Below are 22,631 nucleotides of genomic sequence, written 5' to 3' on the forward strand. Positions count from 1 at the left end.
TCCCTGATATGAATCCTGGTGATATTTATATTGGTAATTTGTGCCCTTTATTGAGTGACAAAGCCACAAATGCATGTGTTAGGTCTATTATTCAGAGAGATATTGTTTCCAAACCTGCAGCAGTTTTCTATTGGAATAACTTGTATAATGACATATATTGGAAAAGCACTTGGGTCTTGTCAAGAAAATTCCTTATAACAAATAAGGTGCGAGAGGTCACATTCAAGTTGCTTCATAGATGTTATCCTGTCAAGACCAACTGTAATGGCAAAAATCACTCCCTATTGTTTTTCCATTTCCATGGAGGCAGGTGTACTTGTCTGACTCGCAGCCATCATATCAGCCATCATAATCCCAAACGAAATCCAAATCCAAGCTCTTTCTTACAATTAATTTGGGATTCATTTCCAAAAATAAATTAAGCAAACAAATGAGATTTTCTGAATGGGCTCAGGGCTGTGGCTGAGGTCAATGACGATATCGCCACACCCGCCTTTTCCCCTCATGCACAGTGCACCCCAATTTATCAATGGCAGGGGGCGACACTGGACAAAACATTAAACACAAGACAAACAAATTCAGCTCCTACACCAACCTTATAAAGTGTAAAATAGATATCGATACATCTTGTTCGTTTTGTGGTAATGGAGAGGAAACAATATCTCACTGTATTTATTCTCATGTCTTATCTTATCTGTCTAAGAACTTTAGACAGATTCGATAGAAGGATAGCGTTGATTGACAGGGTGGATATGTCGTGAGATTATTGTCCTAAAATCTAAGGTACCTGGTGTCGTCATTGCACGTGACCTACCGTTTTCCAGGAAGTATGCAATTATATACTTTGATATAAGATTACAACAAAAGTAGAATTTTGTAATTGTGTTGGCATACATCGTTGAATAGGTGAACACTATGACCAATTATGTGAACCAAAATGGGACAGACTGCTTTTTTTCATTTCAGTGCGATTTTAAAACCAGATTAGATTCCTTGCTGGAATCCCGGAAATGCGCGGATTAATGTAGCCTAACCCACAAATACGAAAGAATAGTAATGCTAATGTTTGTTCGATCACTGTTTTTATAGACTTTACAAACACATTATTCTATATTAAAAAAAAAAGGTAGAGGCACCTTCCATCTGTCCGTGTAGAGGCCGTTTCAGACGAGGAGCGATATCGGCGCATTGTAATTCATTTTCAATGAGAGAGGCGAGCGGACAATTTGGGAGCGTGGACAATCTGGGGCGGAGCGGCAAGCGGGCGCGACCCCGTGAAATTGTCGCGCGCGTGCTCGTTTCGTGTACACGCCCGCCCGCGACAAGAGCTGAATTGTAGTCAGATTTCCCCGCTGCGCGCAGGACGCGTGCGTCCCCCGCTGATCCGAGCGAGAACGCAGGCGGAATGTCGCTCCCCGTCTGAAACGGCCTTAATGACGCGGCGGTTTTCTACCCGGAAGTGTTTGTAAACAACATAAGCAAAATCAAAAGTCGGTGAACGGTCGATGATTTTGGAGGTGGTTGGTCGGTTATCATAATTTTAGTCGTATCGTAAGCATCCCGACACAACAGAAAACTAGATATCACAAAGACAAACTAGAAAGCATGTGTGTTTGCCAGTTCAGCATAACATTTTAATCGCTCCGCGTATGTAAACAATGCAATGGACACGGGTGAAGAAGTGCTTCAAGGTTCCCCGATGATTCACGGGAAAGAGCGAACACGAATCAACAAGAGTGGGGTAAGCTGTTCTTTCAAAACATAATTTTGATCCTTTTGCAAAAAGCTAAAAACAATTAATTTGGTAGCACATGTCCATGCACGTGAATGTCCAGCTAGCGAATGTTAGCTGGAGGCAGCTCCGTTATACAGTACAGCTATTAGCTACTAATAATAGATTAGGCCATACGGTGCAAGCCATTTTACTACTGTAACGTTACTAGACATAGGCTAACAATGTTAGTCATAGCCATCACGCTGAAGGTTTTATCTGTATTTGTATTCCCTCTATATTTCCATAGCCCTCTACCAGCAGTAATCAGACAACGGACACCCCTCTGTCTCCTATGGACCCTCTGAACACACTCTCCAACTTTGAATCCGAGATGGGACCAGATGGACAGGGGAACTACTCTCTCTTTCCTGCCTTGGACAGCATGGCCAGTCTGTCAGGGACCTCAGAAACCCTAGAAACGTAATATATTATTGCTTGTTTTGTGTCATAAATTACGGAATGTACCCATGTATTTATGCAATTATTATTGTATTAATTCATGAAATGTGTTAGTGTAAAAAATGCATCCCTATGCATCACCTAAATGAATTGCAGGATCTAGCATGGGGAGGTCTCATTTTAACCTGCTAATGAATGTACAACTGTATAATCAATAAACAGTGAAGCGCCCAGTGATGTTGCAGACAAGCCCAACCTCACATGGCTGGATGCTGCGCAGGTAGCGTGTCCCCTTTGAACACTTTCAGGGTTGTATTGCAATTTGCCCAATCACAAGTCAGTTAGCCTGCTAATCAGTGCACTGAAGGATGCCTTTTGTTTTGTTCAGATCGTCTTGGAGGAAGCTGGACGTCCGATGCACATCAAAGAGATCAAGCAGAGGATCATCGATAGGGGATTAGTTCAATCCAAGTACAGTAGAGCATTTCAATGAGCTGCTCCCCTTCTCACAGACTCTCTTTAATGTGAAGTTGAGTTACTGGAATAGCCCCCAAGAGATCTAGGCTTACACTGGTGTTTTTTTTATTTATAAAATCATGCCTTGACTATTGATTAAATATCTCTTTAATGTTTACAATCCATGTCCTCTCCACTGATAGTGCCAAGTCAAGCCTTGAAGCTGTTATGTATCGTGAGGTAAGAGTATGACGTGTGACCTTTGCCCACTGCAAGAGACCCAAATCTTGATTTCACCCCCTTTTCTTTATTTTTTAAATCAATTGCATTACACATTTTTATACAGCACTTAAGTTTTTTTTCATCATTTCTAATTTCTTTATCTGTATATATCCTCTCACTGTTTAGCTTCTGTATTCCGTTCCTTTTGCTATTGAAAGAGATGTCCATGGGCATTAAGAAGTAGAAGTTATACCCCTGCCTTAGTGAATCCTCACAGTGCTTCAGCTCGCTAGTGCTCCTTCAGTAGTATCCAACACAACCTTTGAGATTTAGCCCACCCACTAGCTGCTCTCGGGGCTTTAAAAACCAAACCTCGGCCTCAGAATCCCACTATGTTACAGACACAGAAAGGGAGCAGGAGATTCAAGAGGATTGAGAACAGAAATGGAGTCTTTGCACTGTTGGTAAGTTCTCAATTCACATAGGATGACAGAAGGAATTCACTTTTGATGGACTCTAGTCCCACTACTACTGATCTGGTTTAATTCAACATAGCAAACATTTTTTAATCCAGTGAGCAATTGGATGTGTTGCCACAGAAAACAACAGTATACAAAGAAAATGGAATGTAGGGCTAATGTGTGTTTATTTTCATTTCTGTTATTAGCTGTATACTTTTGCTTAATTTCAGTTCACCTGTATGTTCATTGAGCTGCATCTGTTATTTTGCCATCTCATACATTACATTGTCATTGCATGCCTACTCGTTACTGGACTCTAAATGGACCCTGGCTCTTATTATTCAATTCTAAATGGACCCTAGCTCTCAGGCACTCCTGATGGATAGGACTTGGAACTCATCATCAGCGATGTTGTTCTATCCATTCATCATCCACACGTTTTGGTCTGTCTCTGCTCACAGACGGATGACGAGAGGCAGCAGGCTCTACAGGCCTTCAGCAGCCAGTCTTTCCTAGGCTCTCCCCCGCAGACCACCTTCTCCAGCTCCGGCTCTGCCGCCTCCCTGCCTCCGTTCCCTTCCCCCAGCGGCTCTTCTGAAGCCAGGCCCAAAGCCAAGAAAGGCCTGCGCAAGAACCAGAGCCAGAAGTACCGACTCAAGTACCTCAGGCTGCGCAAAGCTGCACGGACCATGATATTTGTGAGTACAGTTGGGAGTTTTAAAGATGACATGCTTGGAAATGTGGCAGAGAGATATGTGGAGATCAAAATGGGTTGGACAGTAAAACACTAAGGGGTGTTATGAGCTTGACTCAGTGTAACTCACCCATGATATGTAATCCACAGGAGAATGCAGCCCTCTGCGACGAAGTCGCCCACCTGGAGGAGAAGTTTGTTCGAGCCAAAGAAGAGCGTAGGTAAGGCTATGCTTGTAGGATAATACCATTATTTGACATGAGGTATACACCTCATGTTGCACTTTGGATTGATCATTAGGTATATCAAAAACTAGTAGTTGTGTGCTGACTCGTATTCTTCCTCTTGCCTTGTTTGAAGGTTCTTGCTGAAAACCTTGTTGCAGTACCAGTCTCTGTCAGACGGGGAGCTGCTCACTGTCCCCAGTACCAGCTCTCACACCACTGCCACCTTTAGCAGTGGGCCACCAGGGGCATCAGTCCTGCCCGCCGGGGGACATAACGCGGGGGTCCCCGGTACGTCAGGGGGTGATGATGGTCTCCCGAAAAAAACTAAGAAGGAGAGAAAGGAGCGAGGGAGGGAGAATGGTAAAGAGGAAGGTGGGTGTTAGTTTACCATCCATACTGCCAATCAAATTGGTCACACTGAATTGACCTCTTTTTATCACCAGTGATCACAGGTTAAAGTTTTTTTTTAAATATATATACATTTTAAAATATCCATCATCATTGTGTTTCATCTTCTTTCTTTTGCCGTAGTTCCTAAAAAGATGTCCAAGAAGCGGAAGCTTGGCGACGGTGGATCTCGGAAGATGGTGCAGCCCATTGCTCTAGACTCCTCCGGTCGCCCCGTCTTCCCCATAGTGCTGGGGGGTCTGACGGTGTACAGCCTGGGAGAGGTTGGTACCTCAGCTCGACTCATTCCCTCTACCTGATCACCACTGTAGACTCCTCGGTGGCTCCATCCAGAATCCTTTGCCTGCCATCTCCTTGTTTGACTTCATATTTCAGTGCATTGGGTATTTAATTGATTCTCTGCCCAGCATCTTTCCCAGAAAATGTGTGTGTGTGTGTCAGTCAGCTACATTCACTGAATTAAATATAAAGCGCTGCAATGACTTCAGTACTGGTCTATCAATCCCTTTAGGTTAAGCGCCAATGATGAGTAAAAGGAGAGGTAGCTATTTAAGGCATTTGGGACGCAGCCCGGGACATACTGTGTGTTACTCTGCACCACATACTAGTCATGTTGTGTGTCCATCATGCCCATGTTCAGATCATCACAGACAGGATGCTGTTCCATGACCAGTGTGCCATCTACCCTGTGGGCTTCTGCAGCACGCGTTTTTTCGCCAGCATGAAGAACCCGGATCAGCAGTGCCTCTACACTTGCCAGATCAAGGACGGGGGTGTAGGACCACAGGTACACATATGGACACACACAGGGCCACGGGTACACATATGGAGCCACACAGAACCACGGGTACACATATGGACACACACAGGACCACGGGTACACATATGGACACACACAGGACCACGGGTACACATATGGACACACACAGGACCACGGGTACACATATGGACACACAGAACCACAGGTACACATATGGACACATACAGGGCCACATACTCATACAGGACCATGGGTATGTACGCACGCACACACACTCTAACACAGGACCACAGGTACACATGCATAGACATACGAGTTCTTGCCAGTCAATTCAACTCTACCCCCCTTCTCCTCCTCCCAGTTTGAGATTGTGCCTGAAGATGATCCTCAAAACGCTATTGTTGCCTCCTCCGCCCTGACCTGCCATTCAAACCTGCTGAAGGCCATTGGAGCTATGAGGTTTGGGCTCTCGTTTTATAATCCTAGATTGGCATTACTCTATTTTGCAATAGTTGGGTTGTTAAATCTCTCGTCTACAGGTCAAAGCCAGTGAAGCCCATTGTACCATCAGGAGCAGACTTCTTCGGCTTCTCCCACCCCACGATCCAGAACCTTATTCAGAGCTGCCACGGGGCGCGCAAGTGCACCAAGTATGTGTCTCACAGCTGTGTCACAGACCAGAGTTGTTCCTATTTATGTTCGTTCAGTAAAGATAAATGGCACTGCCCCCCCCCAACTCTGCTGATAACATAATTTTCATGTCCTGATGATGCGTTCTGCTGACTGAATGATGGTCACATTCGTCAACCCTGATTGGTGGCATGTCCCTGCGCAGTTACCAGTGGATACGTTTTGAGATTTGTCGCCCCGGTGACGGACAAGTTCCACACAGCCTGTCAGAGGACGACGCCTCGGTCAACTTTGAGGCCTACCAGAGGCACCAGGGCTTCGTGGAGAGTGTGAAGACTGAACATAACGTGGCAGGTGACATTATTAACATTAGAGGTAGACTGACCTCTGGGTTAAACCATTGCTCGCCTGGGATTTTAGCCCAAAATGTGTGAAACTCATCATTGGCCAGACCTTTATGCTAGCATCAAGAAAGGATATAGGAGGATAGTCGGCAGTATCGATATGAAACTTCCATCAATAGTACGAGCGGACATGCAGAAGGTTTAATTAATCAAACAAATCAATCTTCTCCTCCCTTCTCCAGGTCTGATTCCCAGATCCCCCAGTTCCTCTCGTCAGCAGCTTCTCAGCTCACCCTCCACCTCCTTCTTCAGCCCCTGATAGGCCTTCCAACCACATTCATACGACCTCTTGACACCCTCCAATCCATACGGGACTCCATACAGACTTCCTTCCAAAACATGTTACAGGACTGCTCATTTTGGAACTTGAAACATCATGTGAAACCACGAATGGAGGAGACTACAGAATCATGTTTACGTTTGTGTAAAATAACCAGTATGCATTTGTTGCGCTATAACGTGAAAGAAAGTGTAGCTGATTCTAGTGCCCTCTGCAGGCTTGTTGGTGTAAAGCTAGAGTTGGCCCTTCTGGCTTAGTAGTTGATTTGCAGACAACTGTAAAAACACTTGGCCATTCGTTAGCATTTCAATAAAAGTACTCATGTTGCATTTTTCTTCCTTTTAGTTAGAATAAGGAACAAGAAAATCATGATTTGCAATGTGCATAATACGTAGGCTATCATTAATTTTCTGTGACATTTCCTATTTTGTAGAATGTGAAAATTATTTGTAAAAGAAACATTGATTCAGTGCAATTGTAAAAAGAGATTTCAAAGGTCATTGGTTTTGTGCATGATATTTCACAGAGGCACATTATGGGAAATGCAGGCAGTTGACAGCTCTGCTACCGCCAACTCTGCTGCTGTTTTTCCCTCCATTTAGGGTGGAATAGTCGGGGAAGGAGGTTCTAATTCACACCTCTCCGGGCCAGCGGTTGAGAGTGAAGGGTGGTGCGGGTAATACCCCATCAGCAGTGTAAATGGGACAGGCCTTGAAATCACAGGGCCAGTCCCTCCAGGCGTAGCGCAGGCCAGCCACGCTCACTGACGAACAGTTATTGGTGGACACTTGGACAGTGGTATGGCCCCACAGGATGATGGGGGCTGGAAGCCAGAGGGACTGAGACCCACAGGGAGCCTTCACCACCGAGCAACAGATCTAGTGGAGAGAAAAGTATTGTGATTGTCATCGAAGGTGTTCACGTTACTTGTATGTTTCTATCAGGATTCAGTTTTAGATTATGTACAAAAATACAGAGCCGGTGAACCTTTCATAATTTAGACATTTCGACCCATCCAAGTAGAAGAGAGACAATATTTCACAGTGTGGCATCACATTTACCTCAAATATGTCTTTTGATGAAGCAACAGAGACTCTCTGATCATAGGTAATGTTGACATGTGTATCCTGGACCAGGACCCGGTTTGGGAAAGGCCCCTGGAATAAGACGTCCCTGTCCCCATAAGCGACCGCTCTGGCTCCCAGGGTCAGTCTGTAGGCTACATCCTGCTTGTCCCGGGGATGTATACTGGAACACAGAATCATGCTTCCAATTCAATGTGCCAAACACCTTATGAAATAAGCTGAATAGAATCGACTTCTATGCTGTAGAGGATTTCTGTCAATTTTGTACCCATTGTTTTGTCAATTTTAATTCACTGAACACACTCCTGCCAATGACTATGATCCGTCCATACCTGCCATAGGGTGACTTCTCATCAGGCAGGTCCATGGCCACAGCCATGAAGGTCTTCTTCATCCGGAGGTTGGGGGCAAAGCCGTAGTCTGCAGTCTGGTGCCAGCGCACATTTGGAAAGCTTTCACTCATGGAGAACTTCCTGTACGTAGAGAGCTGAAGGAGAAAAGACTTTAAGTATCAGCAATTCATAGCATTGTCTGTTGTATATGTGTCCTGTAGTATACTGCAGTGGTTCTTAACCTGGGGGTCCCGGGATGGTTATCAAAAATAAATACGTTTGAGAATGTTTTTTTCCATTAAATCTCCCATAACAATGGTATAGGCTAGTCATTACAAAACAGATTTGAGAGTGACATGAAAGTGTAAATGCGTGCGTGCTGAGGAGGCCACCAAAACGTCTTCTCCAACTTGCACTGTGGCAATCTGCTTGGCCAAGATAGCTAACAACTGCTACTGCAATAAAGTGTCTGATTGGCTTCCCAAAAATTTTTTGGTTGGGTCGCGGATCAAAAAGGTTGAGGTCCCCTGGTATACTGTACTGCTCGGTCAGAGTACTTATCATTGTTTTAATAAGAAAAGGTGCATGCAACATTGTTTGCTATTCTTGCACTTTGCCTTCAGCACTAGATTATTCTTAGTCATTTGTTTTAGAAAGGAGATGCACTTGTGAGTTCTGGCAAGTAGTAGTACATTGGCTTTTCCTAAGTTAATAAATTATTGTAAGTCGCTTTGGATAAAAGCGTCAACTAAATGACTGTAATGTAATGTAACATTAATTATTGAGCAAGTTGGCAGACTGTGAACGAATACAATGTTATGAAATGACATCCTTACCTGAACAAATCCAAAGGGGAAGTCTGGTGCGGTCTCTCCCCCAGAGCTCTGGTGAAAGGACATCCTCCAGTCATCGATCATGGATGGAAAGGCACAGGTGTAGTCTTTTTGATGGTACTCAGTATTGCCCTCACCTACAGTAACAAAACAGAAAGTAGTCTACAGTTTCTCTAAGAGAATTTAGCCCACAGCCTTTACATTGCTAGTTCTACTCTCGGGGCGGCTGTGGCTCAGGAGGTACAGTAGAGTGGGTCGTCCAATGATCGTAGGGTCGGCAGTTCGATTCCCTGCTCCTCCTGCCCACATGTCCTTGGGAAAGACTCTGAACCCCAAATTGCTCCCAATGAGCAGGCTGGCACCTTGCATGGCAGCTGCCACCATTGGTGTGTGAATGTGTGAATGAGAAACCATTGTAAAGCGCTTTGAATAAAAGTGCTATATAAGTGAAGTCCATCTACCAGCTGAACTTTTAGTTGAAGTAAAGTTTTTATTTTACCTTGATACCAAATGGCTCCTTTCAGTGTCATGTTGAGAAGTGGGTAGATCATGGCATTCCACAACACCGAGTTACTCCATGCAGATGTAAACAAAGACGTATCATATGGTATGGGAAACCTGGGGGGAAACACTGTTGCAAATAACTGGCAGGTTGCAGATAATAGGTTGATTAATAATCATTGTGCATATTTCTTATTAGCCTACACGGGTTAAGTTCTTTACAATTACCCGTCCATGACCTGGTCCAGCCCACACTGGTGCAGAGCTCGTGTTGAGGACCAGGCCTCTACAGGCGTGCCTCCCCAGCAGGACTCCACCAAGCCTATAGGATACTTTAGGGTCTTGTACAGGTCGCGGCCAAATAACCAGCACACTGCTGAGAAGTGGGTGAAATTCCCACCGCCAAGCAATTCTGCTCAAGGTGAGAGAGCAATGAACACCAATCAATTATTATCATTTTGACTTTACTGATTGCGTAAATCGAGCTACCCGGGATTTGATTCATATTTCAAATGGCATTGGGCAAATGTATAGTCTATTTGAAAAGGTTGTACTCATTGGTTATTATCTAGTTTTCTACAGCTATACTGACATTACTGGATGCAGTATGAATGGCTGATTGAGAAAAAAATATGTAAATTCAATACTTTACCTGGTGTGGGGACTGACCAGGGTACTGACACTCCAGCCAAGTCAGTCAACTCAGTGTGGCTTTGTTCAAGGGCCGCCATGAATATCCGCACCTGAGAGAACTTGGAGGCTAACGCTAGCTCTGCAGAGGCATTGAGCACCTGTTCAGAATGAATGCCACAACCGACTTGAGTGTAAAACCAACATTATGGGGCGGTCACCCAAGTTGCAAACAGTCATGCAGAAATTACCTGGGAAGTTGTGAAAGCCATGTTGCTCTGCCCTCCACACAACCATATGTCACCGAACAGAACATCTGTGAGGGTGATGCTGCTGTTTTGCAGAACTGCAGTCACGTTGTAGGGACCGCCAACTTCAACTGGGTCTAGAGTCACCCTCCAGATTCCTGTCCAGAAACCAACAACATCAGGGCTCACACTACAGGACTTTCGGGCTGATTTATCCGCGATTCACCCCTCCTGACCATTGCAGGAGAAATCTGGTCTGGAACGTTGGTCGGTACCGTTGTTCGGCCCAGATTATCTTGTAATGTGAGGGGTTTACAGATCCAATCTTATACCTCCCAATTGGCTAGCAGACCCATTTGGGCGGCCCCGATAATATCAATCATGTGACATATGATATTTAGATTATTACGTCACTATTTTACAAGCGAGGCAGTGGTTTGTTGCTCCCTCGGGCACGATAATATTCCATAGTGTGTGATGAGCCATTATTTACAAATCTTGTCGTATGTGAGATTCCAGAGAAGAACATCTGTTAAGATTCTCCTTTTGTGCGTGATGCAACCTGATTTTGAAATCGGTTAGGATTTTAAATAGCCTGTAGCGTGAGCTCAGCATTACCCACATGCTTATTGTAGAATATGCTTGTTTATTGTTGCCTGGTCACAAGGTTGGGAATGGGGCAACTGAGGTAGTTCAAACTCTCACATACATCCTGTATGCGAGGTATGATCATTAAACTACCGGACTATGCTTGATATGATCATTAAACTAACTTCCTTGTACATTCTCTGTTACATAAACAAAAACGGTCATTGTTTTTCTAGCTTCAGCATCAACCTGCCATGGTCATTGTGTTGACCTTTGCTCACCATTAGTGACAGTCACTTCTGGAGCTTTTTGCATGTATGGTCCCGTTAGAGAGACAGAGACCTTGGCGTCATCTGGCCCATAGCCCCACAACACAGCCCTCTCTGGGGCCTTCTGCAGAACCATATGATCTCCATAATAGGAGGCAAAGCGAAACTCTGAAAATCAACAAAAGAAGGAATATTCAGGAAAAAGCCCACAACGATGATTTTGGCAGTCTTGTGCATCACACTGAAAGTAAAATGCCAAGTCAAATTAAGATTAGACAATAAATAACTACAACATAGAATAGACTAATACCAGTAGGTTAGTACAACATAGAATAGACTAATACCAGTAGGTTAGGCTAATATATTTAGTGCAAAACTATCTTGTCATGTAGGCCTAGGATAGTCTGCGTTTACAATAACTTGATTACAGTCGCCTATATCTCATGCTCATGTTAGGACTGAGAAATAGCTAGTCTACTCACCAGAGGTATACGCAGTTCCCCAAATGACAAAACAAATATACAATACTGTCCGAAACATTGTGTGCGGATTCACGGTGTAAGGGGAATGAACGCAACATCACATGATATCGAAGGTCAATCATTCACAACTATCACAGTTTCTAATATCGTCACGTCTTCTACGAGGCTGGTGTTGTATCGCACCCTTATCGAACTCATTCCTGTTGAAATGTTTTTCCCTAGCCCCGCCCCGGTCCAAACGACGAGCAGCACACGGTCACAAACCAGAGGGGTCTCATCTACGTTTACATGCATACTAATAGGCCTAAACCGACCATTATCTGATTTATGGAGTTAACAGATTATTCAAGTGGTCATGTAATAAGTGGTCATAATGCGATATACTTTAAAGGATGAAAGCCATTATCGGATTATGAAAAATCCGATAAATACACCTAGGCTACATATTTTTGTCCAACAGTCCGTTTTATCCGGCGCATGTAAACCCCTACTGTTAAAGGTATAATATGTTGTATGTGGATTATTTCCCCCATCTAGTGTCTAAAGATAAGAACTGCAACAACACAACGTGTTGGTTGCCAAAATGCCAGAGAATGCACTGTTTCAGTCATACTGTGATAAGATCTTCACTCCGAGAGGAACATAACGTTACACTAATCAGAAATCACAATCAAGTATTTCAGAGTGCCATGTAATAAGTTACGTTAGATGCTGTAGTGTGGAGATAACGTTAGGTCTGGCTATGCAGATTCCAAGAAAGATAACGATAGCTAGACCAGTTTACCGGTCTAGTAGAAAAGTAGCCATGTCACCATGCGACTTTATCCCATGAAACTCCATAAACTCCGTCCAACGAGCAAAGGCTGGCCCGATATTTATCCGACTTTTGCTCCTTCTTCGGTCACTGAGCTTTTGAGCTTCGTATCGCACAGTTCGCCGGGGCTCAGTTCTGTGTTAAAATTCTGTTTTAAAATTGACAAACATCATATGTGTATGGTCATGGTACAATGTAAACAGGTTCAATAAATTATTTGTTGATTGGCATTGACTGTACATATTTTTCCTGAATTTAGGTCCTATGGGACGGCCCTTCCTGCTTCCACTTAGACACTCTATAAAGATGACGTGCGCACAAAACGGGCCCTGAAAGATGCGTACGTCACTTCTCCCGCCAAAGTTGTTATCTTTTAAAAAACAAACTGGCACGACAAATTGTCACGACACCAGCAAGCCTAACTATCTAAATTAGCTAGCTGGCTTGCTATTAGTGTGAGACAGCTAGCTAACGATATAACCCCCTGCATTTAGCTAGTAAGAGCGGCTTACCTGTCTAACAGAAAACAAGCCAACTCTGCATCACTCTTCATCCCCGTCCTCTGCTTCAGTGTTCGCCAGCGTTTACGAACAAGCTTTGTCAGCTTGGCATTTTGCCTCGATATATTTTGGTATTTTAGGTTCTGCCTCTTGTAATGGAAATTCTGCATTATTAGATCTTAGTTGAACCCCTTAACATATTAGACCTTAGTTGAAGTAGTTTAACAGACTGTGCGTTGTTTTGGCCAGTTAGAGCCAAACAGAATATTGTGCATCTAGTATGTTTGTAGAACAAAGCGCCCTTGATTGTCTTCACTCACACGGTCCTCGCCACCAACCCTCCATGTTGACAAAACAGGAATCCACCTTGGCTGGGGTAGGAAGCGAGGGCTGGGAAGTAACTCAGACACCACGGTTGCTCCCTTTGACTGTTTAAATGTTGACTGTAACCGCAGATCTGGGCCGCCATTTCTCACATTGCAGACTGCTGTATGCATGAAGCAACTGAGATTTGATGGTCCCCTTCTCGAGTTGTTTTGGGGTTAGGTAGATAGCCAGGGTCAAGGAGGTTCCGTGTTGACATTGTTGTCTCATGCTGGAGTAGTGGTTATGGGTAAGTGATATCAGTCTGGTTTGGCCCGCAAGAGGTAATCAGCAGCTATGGGGCTTGAATGGGATCACCTCTGCAGTTACAGTATTTTGTAGATAAGGTTTGTCTAAAACAAGGTGTCCTGGTTCGGTGCTTTTGGCACATCAGTAATCTGGGGACAAGGCTTCTATTGAGGGGTGTGCAGTGTGCATTTCCACCCTCATCGCATGTTTCACTGAGGTACTGGTTTTGCCCATTCACGCTGAGCATACCAATACTATTGAGTGCAACGTTCCCAGGTGACATTGCCTCAATTTGTACTAGTTTGCCTTCGCCAGTAAGGGATACAAAAACAGCTCCATCACTGGTGTCTACTTTTGGTGTTGGTTTGTCTTTTGAGGAAGGAGTTTTGTTGTTACAGTACACAGGACCATGAGGAGCGGGAGCAAGCCCGTGCTATTTAGTTGGAGAAAGTAAAGCAAGACTCATGTCTCCGTGAAGTAGAATTGGCCCAAGTGCATGCTAGACAACAGATGGAACTGGAACTCTATAGATTAGATTACATTTGATTAGGGATGGTAAGTTCTCTTACTAACCTCTGACCCCGGTTCCTTATTGCCCAGTCCCTCTGACCCTAGTCCCTCTAGCCCTATAGTCTCTCTGGCTCCAGTCACATGAATCTCAGTTCTGAGCTACCCCCAGTCTTGCCATCACCAGGTTCGTTTCCCAGCTTCCTCAGCCGACCCTGTTGCCTGTCCCTGCACCCAACGGCCTGTCAGACCCCCTCGGACTGCATTCTATTTTTTCCTCCTGTGGTCGTCCGCCGGACGTTTACTGTACGGCCTCTGCCCTGCCCCCAATCCTCCCCCTAAGATTTGCGGATTCGCACCTGTTCAATGCCCCAACCGTCTGTCTGCAGTGCCCTGCTCCACACTTGGCCAGCACCCTGGCCGTCCACCTGAGCTCCCTGGACCCATGCCCCTGTTTTTTCCTCGTCATTGTCCCCCACCCGGCGAAAGCCAAAGGGGGGGGGGGGACTTTAGGTTGGCCGGTGTCACGTCATGAGTGAGTGAGTGAGTGAGTGAGTGAGTGAGTGAGTGAGTGAGTAGTACCAGAACCCACCACAAAAGGGGCGCCTTTCCAATGCATTTTTAATTGACAAGTACATTTAGATTTTTACATCAAAAGCTATGCTTGGTGTCCCAGTATAGTCTCAGACAAATTTGCTCGGGAAACCATTTACTTACTACATCTGCAGAGAGTAGAGCTTGATGTGTTTTGTAAAGCTAGATATGTCTGTATTTCAACATTCATTATAGGACTTTTGACCATACAGGTGCATGGACTTGTTCAACAAATAGTGAATGTTGCATCCAAGGGTCATGCCTCTCGATTCCAGATTGCCGGCATGCTATATAATATCACACATTATACCGTCTTTCTTTGGTTTGGTTTAGGGGTCTTCTATAGGGCAATATAGTGGAATCTCTGTATAAATATATATAAATGCCTAATGAGAAGCAGGGGGCTTGATACCACAAGGGAACATGCATAATGGGTGGGGGACAACACGTTTACACGTGTACAGTACTTGTTTTCAGAGATAGGGAAAAAACACTATTTCTTTAAACAAATCACAATCCTCTTGGGCAGAACTAAGCATTACATTACAGTCATTTAGCAGATGCTTTTATCAAAAGCGACTTACAATAATTGCATTTAAATTAGGTAGTCAATGTACTATTACTCACCAGAACTCTCAAGTGCATCTCCTTTCTAAACAAGAGACCAAGAGCATAATCTAGTGCTAAAGCCAAAGTGCAAGAGTAGCAAAATATAAATACAATAGGTGCTTAAGAGGAAGGATCCTGACAAAGAATAAGCAGTGTTTCCCACAGGATTTTGGGCAGCTATGGGGGGTGGACCGCCGACCCTCTAGGGGGGTCCGGGGCCATGCCCCCCCCGGGATAATTTTTAACATTGTTAATTTAAATGCATCAATTTGGCGCACTTTGAGAGCAAAATCAAGAAGCCATAGCAATTTAATCATCAGACCACATTTGGTTATGAGGGGGGGGTAGCAAAGAAGTAGTCGTACACAAATCATGGTAAACGAGACAAGACTTTAATACATAATCAATATTAAATAACATCCAGTGTCTTTTTTAATGAAAATACAGGTAACACCCTGACAAACAACTCAATGTGCCAAAGACTACATTTCCATCTACTGTACAAAAGGCTATTTAATGCAACATACATGAGCATAACATGAGCCCTTAAAAATGTCAGTTCTGAAAAAAAAATCTGGGAGAAAATGTGCCAGTGGAAGCTGAAATGACTGCAGTTGCTAAAAAGAGCCAGCTGACCATCATCTAATAGAGATCCCTCAGAGATGGCAATCGTGCAGTCTGAACGAGGCTTCCCCTCTGACACTAACAGCTGCCACACACCAGGGCAGAGGGCCTGGACATCTTACTGGTCTAATATATCTCCCACCCTCTCTCCCTCCTTCCTACCATCTAATGAGCCTCTGACACTAACAAAGTGCGAGTGTGTGTATGAGAGAGAGTGCGTGTGTGAGAGAGAGAATGATGAGTGAGGGAGCTACCTGCCCTCCTGCCATCTGAGAGTCAGAGTCAAGTCCCTCTCTCTCTGTCCCTCTCTGAGAGACTGCTGGCTGCTGGATGGAGAGGAAGCTCTCCTGCCTGAGAGTCAGAGTCAGTCCAACAGAGCGTCTGCAGCGGCAGTGCAAGCGTTTGCAGTGGCGGTGCAAACCTCCGCCCTGTTCCCCGACTTCAGCACCACGGCCAGCGTGTCCAGGTTGTGAACGGTGTCTACTGGCCCTTCCTGGTCGCCATGGTAACCCTGCTCACCAGCTGCAAGAGATTGTCTCATTGGCCCCTGGCTGCCCTGCCACCGGCTGACGCCAATCAACCCCTGACAAAAGCCCAACCGAGGAAGCAACTTGGAGTCAGAGGACTCAGTAAGTGGGAGAGTGTGAAGTGCTGTGTTATTCTTGTAAAACCTTTTTTGACTAACAGCATTCCTGTTTGTCTCTGCTACTCCGCGGATCTGAACCACAGACCGATACCCTGTACCCCACGCTGCCCGGCTGAGGGAACCCGGAGAGAACATTTTACAGCTAATTTCACGTGGATGAGATGTCTAAATGTGTTTATAGCGGGTGGAGATTTATGGCTGATGTCTAAACCTTGACGCAGGTTTCTTAACACAGACACGCGAATCCATCATGTGATAAATGCCACAAATTAACATCTCCCTTTAAGTCACTCAGTGGCCATTAGGTGCATGAGAAAACTCATTGCATCGTGTCCCTTCAGCAAGTCTGCAGCCCACCTCAGGTAGGCTAAACACTCGAGCTGTGGCTGGCATGTTAGCGCTAGTCAGCTATGCTGATGGTTTTGATAAATTGCCTCAACAGAGACTTGAAATGAGTAAATATGGACAAATTATCAACAGGGAGTGAACAGGGCATGAAGGGCAGTAGTTCATACAGTGTATGCCGTAGTAGGCCAATAGGCTATCAGTCATCTATGAAGCAATGTTGCATTCGTGAGTGAGCATGACATGAGAGAGCTAAGCCAAACTGATCACTGGAAGACTGGCTCTCTCATCCCTGAAATGAAATATCTGTGATATAGCTAGAAATGTCCACCCCTACAAGACTAGTAAAGTATTCACAGCCTCATATTTACAATCATGTCCCTCAAGTTCCATAGAGTAGTATGTATATGGACAGACATGTTCTTTGTCGGCGCAAGGCTGCCCCAGGGTTGATGCTCGTGGTCACAAACGCGCCCAGAGCATCTGCAGGGTAGTGCAAGCGTCTGCAGCGGTGGTGTAAAACCTCGACCCCCTTCCCGACTTCAGCACCACGGACAGCGTGTCCAGGTTGTGAACAGTGTCTACCGGCCCTTCCTGTTCGCCATAGTAACCCTGCTCACCAGCTGCAAGAGATTGTCTCATTGGCCCCTGGCTGCCCTGCCACCGGCTGACGCCAATCAACCCCTGACAAAAGCCCAACCGAGGAAGCAACTTGGAGTCAGAGGACTCAGTAAGTGGGAGAGTGTGAAGTGCTGTGTTGCATTCTTGTAAAACCTAAAAAAGACTAACAGCATTCCTGTTTGTCTCTGCGGATCTGAGCCACAGACCGATACCCCGTACTCCACGCTGCCGGCTGAGGAAACCTGGAGAGAACCGTGTCAGCCCGGCTGACCAGCACTATAGTTTAATTTTGTCTTACTTTTTTCATTGTTTTTCCTTCAAATAAATGTGCAGCTGCATGTAAGAGCTACCTGCCTTGAACTCCCTTGCTGTACTCCACTATGGCCTCCCTGCCAGTCTTACACCAATCAAACATCTAATCATCGACTCCACCTGTGTCCAATCATTCCCCTGCCCTGCCGTCCAATCAGAAGACCTATATTGTCTTGTTTCCTGCGCAAAGCAGGAGAGGGTTGTTTCATTTGTTTGTAGGCCTCAAGGCTCAGCCTTTTTTGTTTTAGGCACACTCCTCGCACAATCCTTCTCTCCGTTTGTGTTTTGTTTATAACTACTGTACCCTGTTTGTCTATGGTTATTATTGTATTGTTGTCTGGTTATTATTGATTGTGTTCTAGTTATTTAACCTTTCTGTGAAAGTTAATAAATACCCTGTTTGAGGTTTTACTGTACCTATTTTGTAAGGTAGGTTTTGGGTTTGCACCCACCATCCTCATTCCCCTCACACCAGTTTGCGTGCCTATTAGTCCCTCTCCCTACCATCGGAGGGGGCGCGTAACACAAAGGTATAAAAATAAACCCATGTTGCTAGATGGATATTGAATTTCTGTGTAAAAATTGCACTGCATGTCCATGATCTCCACAGTCCTTCTGGCATCTGGTCTTTTGAGACAGCATAAGGACAATGCACTTCCATCTTTTGCCCCATCTGATATATTAAACTCCTTTAACCTCCCCTTTCTGTGCCTGTGACTTCTATAATACAGAGCTTTATTGTAAATATACAAATGTGTCCTAGCACTTTCAATGTCCAGCACGGCAAGGGCAGCACGGTGGCTCAGTGGTTAGCACTGTCGCCTCACAGCAAGAAGGTCCTGGGTTCGAATCCCGGTCGTTCCAGGTCCTTTCTATGTTCCATGTTCTCCCCGTGCCTGCGTGGGTTCCCTCCGGGTACTCCGGCTTCCCCACCATCATAAAAAAATGCAAGGTATACATGTGAATGAATGAATGAATGTTGGTGGTGGTCAGAGGGGTCGTAGGCGCTGATTGGCAGCCTACGACCAGTGATGGGGGCAAAACATGATTCCTGGAAACAGAGATGCTCTTTTCATTCATACGCCCCATATAATTACATGGTAATTACACAAATGGTTAGTGTAGTAAACAGAGCACACATATGGAAACACCATTTGTTACAACATGCTGAAGGGTTCAAACCTGCCATGTAAATGTCATAGTAAAGGGAGTCTGTAATTAACATTTCTACTAGGAACAATAATGGTTGACTCAGATATTAGGCATCTAGTGTTAACCATGCATGAAACAAACCCGGGCAACGCTACTGAAATTCTGGTCTCAATTTCCATGGACGACAACAAAGATGGCACATGGTGAAATATAGCTTAGACATATCTTAATGAAGTCAAAACCGTTTTCCAACCCATTGCTATTAATTTCATCAAATAAGGAGATCAAATAATGAATCATCAAAGAGACACTGGCTCTCAGTGTCCTCTTGGTTTGCCACACAGTAGCAGCGTCTGTACAATGCAGAGCAGAGCTTGCAGTCTAGCAGCTGCAGCACCTACAGTATATAAACAGTGTGAAACACGCATTCAAAGTGCCAGATACGTATAGGTGTGAATAACATGAAAAAGGAATCATTTCAAGTATCAAGTATCAATCAAGTATCTCTGCACCTCAATCACCAGAGGAAAGAATGCTGCACTTCATGTCAAAGATCTCCGCAGTGCTTCTGCGATTCCTTCTTTTGAGATATAAGGACAACATATATGCACTTCTACTCAGTAGGCTATGTCAAAGCCACTACCTAATGCTTGAATATCAAACATAATTTACACCAAAAATATAATCTGTCATTTGTTTCATATTAATTTGATAGATACTGTAGGTTCTACATATATGTATTAAATTAAAACCAGTTTTCCAACCCATTGCTATTAATTTCATTAAGCGAAAGAGGAGATCAAATAATGAATCAGAGAAATAATTACAGTTTGACAGCTTGTGTAATTGAAAAGGAGAATTAAATTATGTGAATGAAAGTAGATCTTATTGGACATCAGTGGTGTCAATGTTGCACTGCACATTCAGGGAAATGTGGATTCCTTTTAAGGATCCTAGTCATAAGTCCATTCTGTTTTTACAACTGGCTGAACTTGCTATATCCTATTGTAATATAGAGGCACCACTAATTAGATTTGGCCATATGTAAAGTATGACGGCCATTAGCTTGATGTAATTTGGGTATATTCTGTGAGGACCTTTATCTATATTGTACTGTATATTGTGTATATATTTAGGGCCTGAGCACTGGCGGTGCGAGGCCCTATTGAAATTGTAAGGATTATTATTAGGGCCCGAGCACGGGCGGTGCGAGGCCCTATTGAAATTGTAAGGATTATTATTAGGGCCCGAGCATGGGCGGTGCGAAGCCCTATTGAAATTGTAAGGATTATTATTCTCCTTCTCCTTCTACCTTCTTCTTCCCCCCAAACAAATGCCATTTTGGTGGCCTAAACATCGATGAAACGGATGAAACTTTGCAGATACATCGGTCCCGGTGAAAAATTTGATATTTCATGGGTGACGGAAATGGGTATGGCAAAACGTCTCAAGAGCGCCCCCTGGACAATTTAAAATGGCGAGCACCATCTTTCAGTTTGATGTAGGCGAACAAAATTTGGTGGGCATATGTAGTTCATCGAGACACACTGAAATGTCTCTTGGACCTATACCCAATATCCAACAGGAAGTCAGCCATTTTGCTCTTAATGTGCCATTTTTTCCTTGTTTTTACCATTTCCATGCCTCGTACTTTAACGAACTCCTCCTACAGATTTCATCTGATCAACTTCATATTCGGTCACCTTCATCTTAAGACCTTTGTGATCAAAAGTTATTAAAAAAATTGAGTTTTCACCAAAACCCTTGCCGTGGCGCCCCGCCAAATTTTGACATTTTGCCATAAAACACGAAGTCCTCATAACTACAACATACATTATCCGATTTGTCCGATATTTCTCACGCTTCATGAAGGTTCAGTCCTGAACACATCTATGTGTCAGTATTGCGTCATACTTATAGCGCCACCTACTGGTGAAACAGGAAGTCCTCAAAACTCCTACATACGTTATCTGATTTGCACCAAATTGCTGACGCTTCATGAAGGTCACATTCTGAACACATCTATGCAGGTAGTCCTCATAACTCCTACATACGTTATCCGATTTACTCCAAATTGCTCAGGGTTGATGAAGGTCGCATCTTGAACACATCTGTAAGTCAGTATTGCGTAATACCTACAGCGCCACCTATTGGTGAAACAGGAAGTTCTCATAACTCCGACATACCTTATCCGATTTACTCCAAATTGCTCAGGGTTGATGAAGGTCGCATCCTGAACACATCTGTGCGTCAGTATTGAGTCATACCACCTACTGCTTACAGGAAGTCCTCATAACTCCTACATACATTATCCAATTTACCCCAAATTGCTCACGCTTGATGAAGGTCGCATCCTGAACACATCTGTGCGTCAGCATTGAGTCATACTTATAGCGCCACCTACTGCTTACAGGAAGTCCTCATAACTCTTACATACATTATCCGATTTACTACAAATTGCTCACGCCTGATGAAGATCGCGTCCTGAACACATCTGTAGGTAAGAATTGAGTCATACTTATAGCGTCGCCTTCAGGTCAAGCAGGAAGTCATCATAAGTCCTACATACATTGTCCGATTTACACAACATTTCTCACGCTTCATCAAGGTACAGTCCTGAACACATCTATGCGTCGGTATTGAGTCACGCTTAGAGCGCCACCTACTGGTGACAGGAAGTTTCTCTCTGTACTGGACAACGAAATAGCACACACTTTAACGGTGCCGCACCCCGACACGCGTGGGGTGCGAGGGCCCGCTCACTGCTGCTCGCAGCCCTAGTTGGATTTGTACTTTGTATATGCTGTCATGTATTTTCTACCATGTGTTTTGTATTTCTCTATCACTTGTCTGTAATAGTGGGCTAACATGTGTATGTTTCTCACACCGGGGTCATGATGATCATGTGACCTAATTGACATTGTATATAAGATGGCAGTTGTATATGTATGTCTAACATCTGAAGAAGAGCTTTGGCTTGAAATGTCACACGGAATAAATCTACTGTACGGGAGCTACAGTGTGCGGATTCTTTTCGTTCTTTCTGCATACAGCCATAGGTTCGCAGGCCTCAGAACATGTGATGCAAGTCACTGCAACCAGGCTCTAGACCATCTGGATTACGCTTCCTACATGTAGTTTTTGACCAGTTTAAAGCTGATATGACAGAACATCTCCGTGTGAATAATGCTCCCGCCACAGACGAGCCCCAATCAGAGCACACATTAGATTCCCTCTCTAGTCAGCCGTGGAAGAGGCCCGAACACTCCTTCACATTTTACAGCTAATTTCACGTGGATGAGATGTCTAAATGTGTTTTTAGTGGGTGGAGATTTATGGCTGACGTCTAAACCTTGACGCAGGTTTCTTAAAACAGACACTCGAATCCATCATGTGATAAATGCCACAAATGAATGTCTCCCTTTTAGTCACTCAGTGGCCATTAGGTGCATGAGAAAACATATTGCATCGTGTCCCTTCAGCAAGTCTGCAGCCCACCTCAGGTAGGCTAAACACTCGAGCTGTGGCTGGCATGTTAGAGCTAGTCAGCTATGCTGATGGTTTTGATAAATTGCCTCAACATAGACTTGAAATGAGTAAATATGGACAAAT

The 22,631-nt window shown here is 44.4% G+C and overlaps 2 protein-coding genes across 4 annotated transcripts; one reads left to right on the forward strand and one right to left on the reverse strand.

The window, feature by feature from the left end:
• The first annotated feature begins 1,485 nt into the window (after positions 1-1,485).
• tbrg1 (transforming growth factor beta regulator 1) lies at positions 1,486-6,866 on the forward strand. Of its 3 annotated transcripts, none has more exons than XM_084447919.1 (15): positions 1,486-1,741; positions 2,022-2,194; positions 2,396-2,453; positions 2,562-2,644; positions 2,833-2,869; positions 3,253-3,315; positions 3,774-4,010; positions 4,157-4,227; positions 4,367-4,605; positions 4,765-4,904; positions 5,282-5,428; positions 5,763-5,860; positions 5,941-6,051; positions 6,237-6,385; positions 6,618-6,866. In XM_084447919.1, exons 1-15 carry the CDS (start codon positions 1,664-1,666, stop codon positions 6,692-6,694), a joined length of 1,761 nt encoding a protein of 586 aa, XP_084304045.1. In that variant the 5' UTR covers positions 1,486-1,663; the 3' UTR covers positions 6,695-6,866. The 3 variants fall into 3 exon arrangements, with proteins under 3 accessions (XP_084304045.1, XP_084304047.1, XP_084304046.1); XM_084447921.1 differs by having other exon boundaries at positions 6,237-6,381; XM_084447920.1 differs by lacking the exon at positions 3,253-3,315.
• Positions 6,867-7,070: 204 nt separating this feature from the next.
• siae (sialic acid acetylesterase) lies at positions 7,071-11,871 on the reverse strand. The gene is made up of 10 exons (XM_084447948.1): positions 11,684-11,871; positions 11,214-11,369; positions 10,348-10,502; positions 10,119-10,257; positions 9,695-9,878; positions 9,465-9,583; positions 8,969-9,102; positions 8,133-8,287; positions 7,777-7,963; positions 7,071-7,593 (listed from the first exon to the last, which is right to left on the reverse strand). The coding sequence occupies exons 1-10, from the start codon at positions 11,739-11,741 to the stop codon at positions 7,348-7,350; spliced, it is 1,533 nt and encodes a 510-aa protein (XP_084304074.1). The 5' UTR covers positions 11,742-11,871; the 3' UTR covers positions 7,071-7,347.
• Positions 11,872-22,631: the final 10,760 nt, after the last annotated feature.

The sequence above is a fragment of the Borostomias antarcticus genome (assembly GCF_949987555.1).
Source record: "Borostomias antarcticus genome assembly, chromosome: 1".
NCBI classification, from domain to species: Eukaryota; Metazoa; Chordata; class Actinopteri; order Stomiiformes; family Stomiidae; genus Borostomias; species Borostomias antarcticus.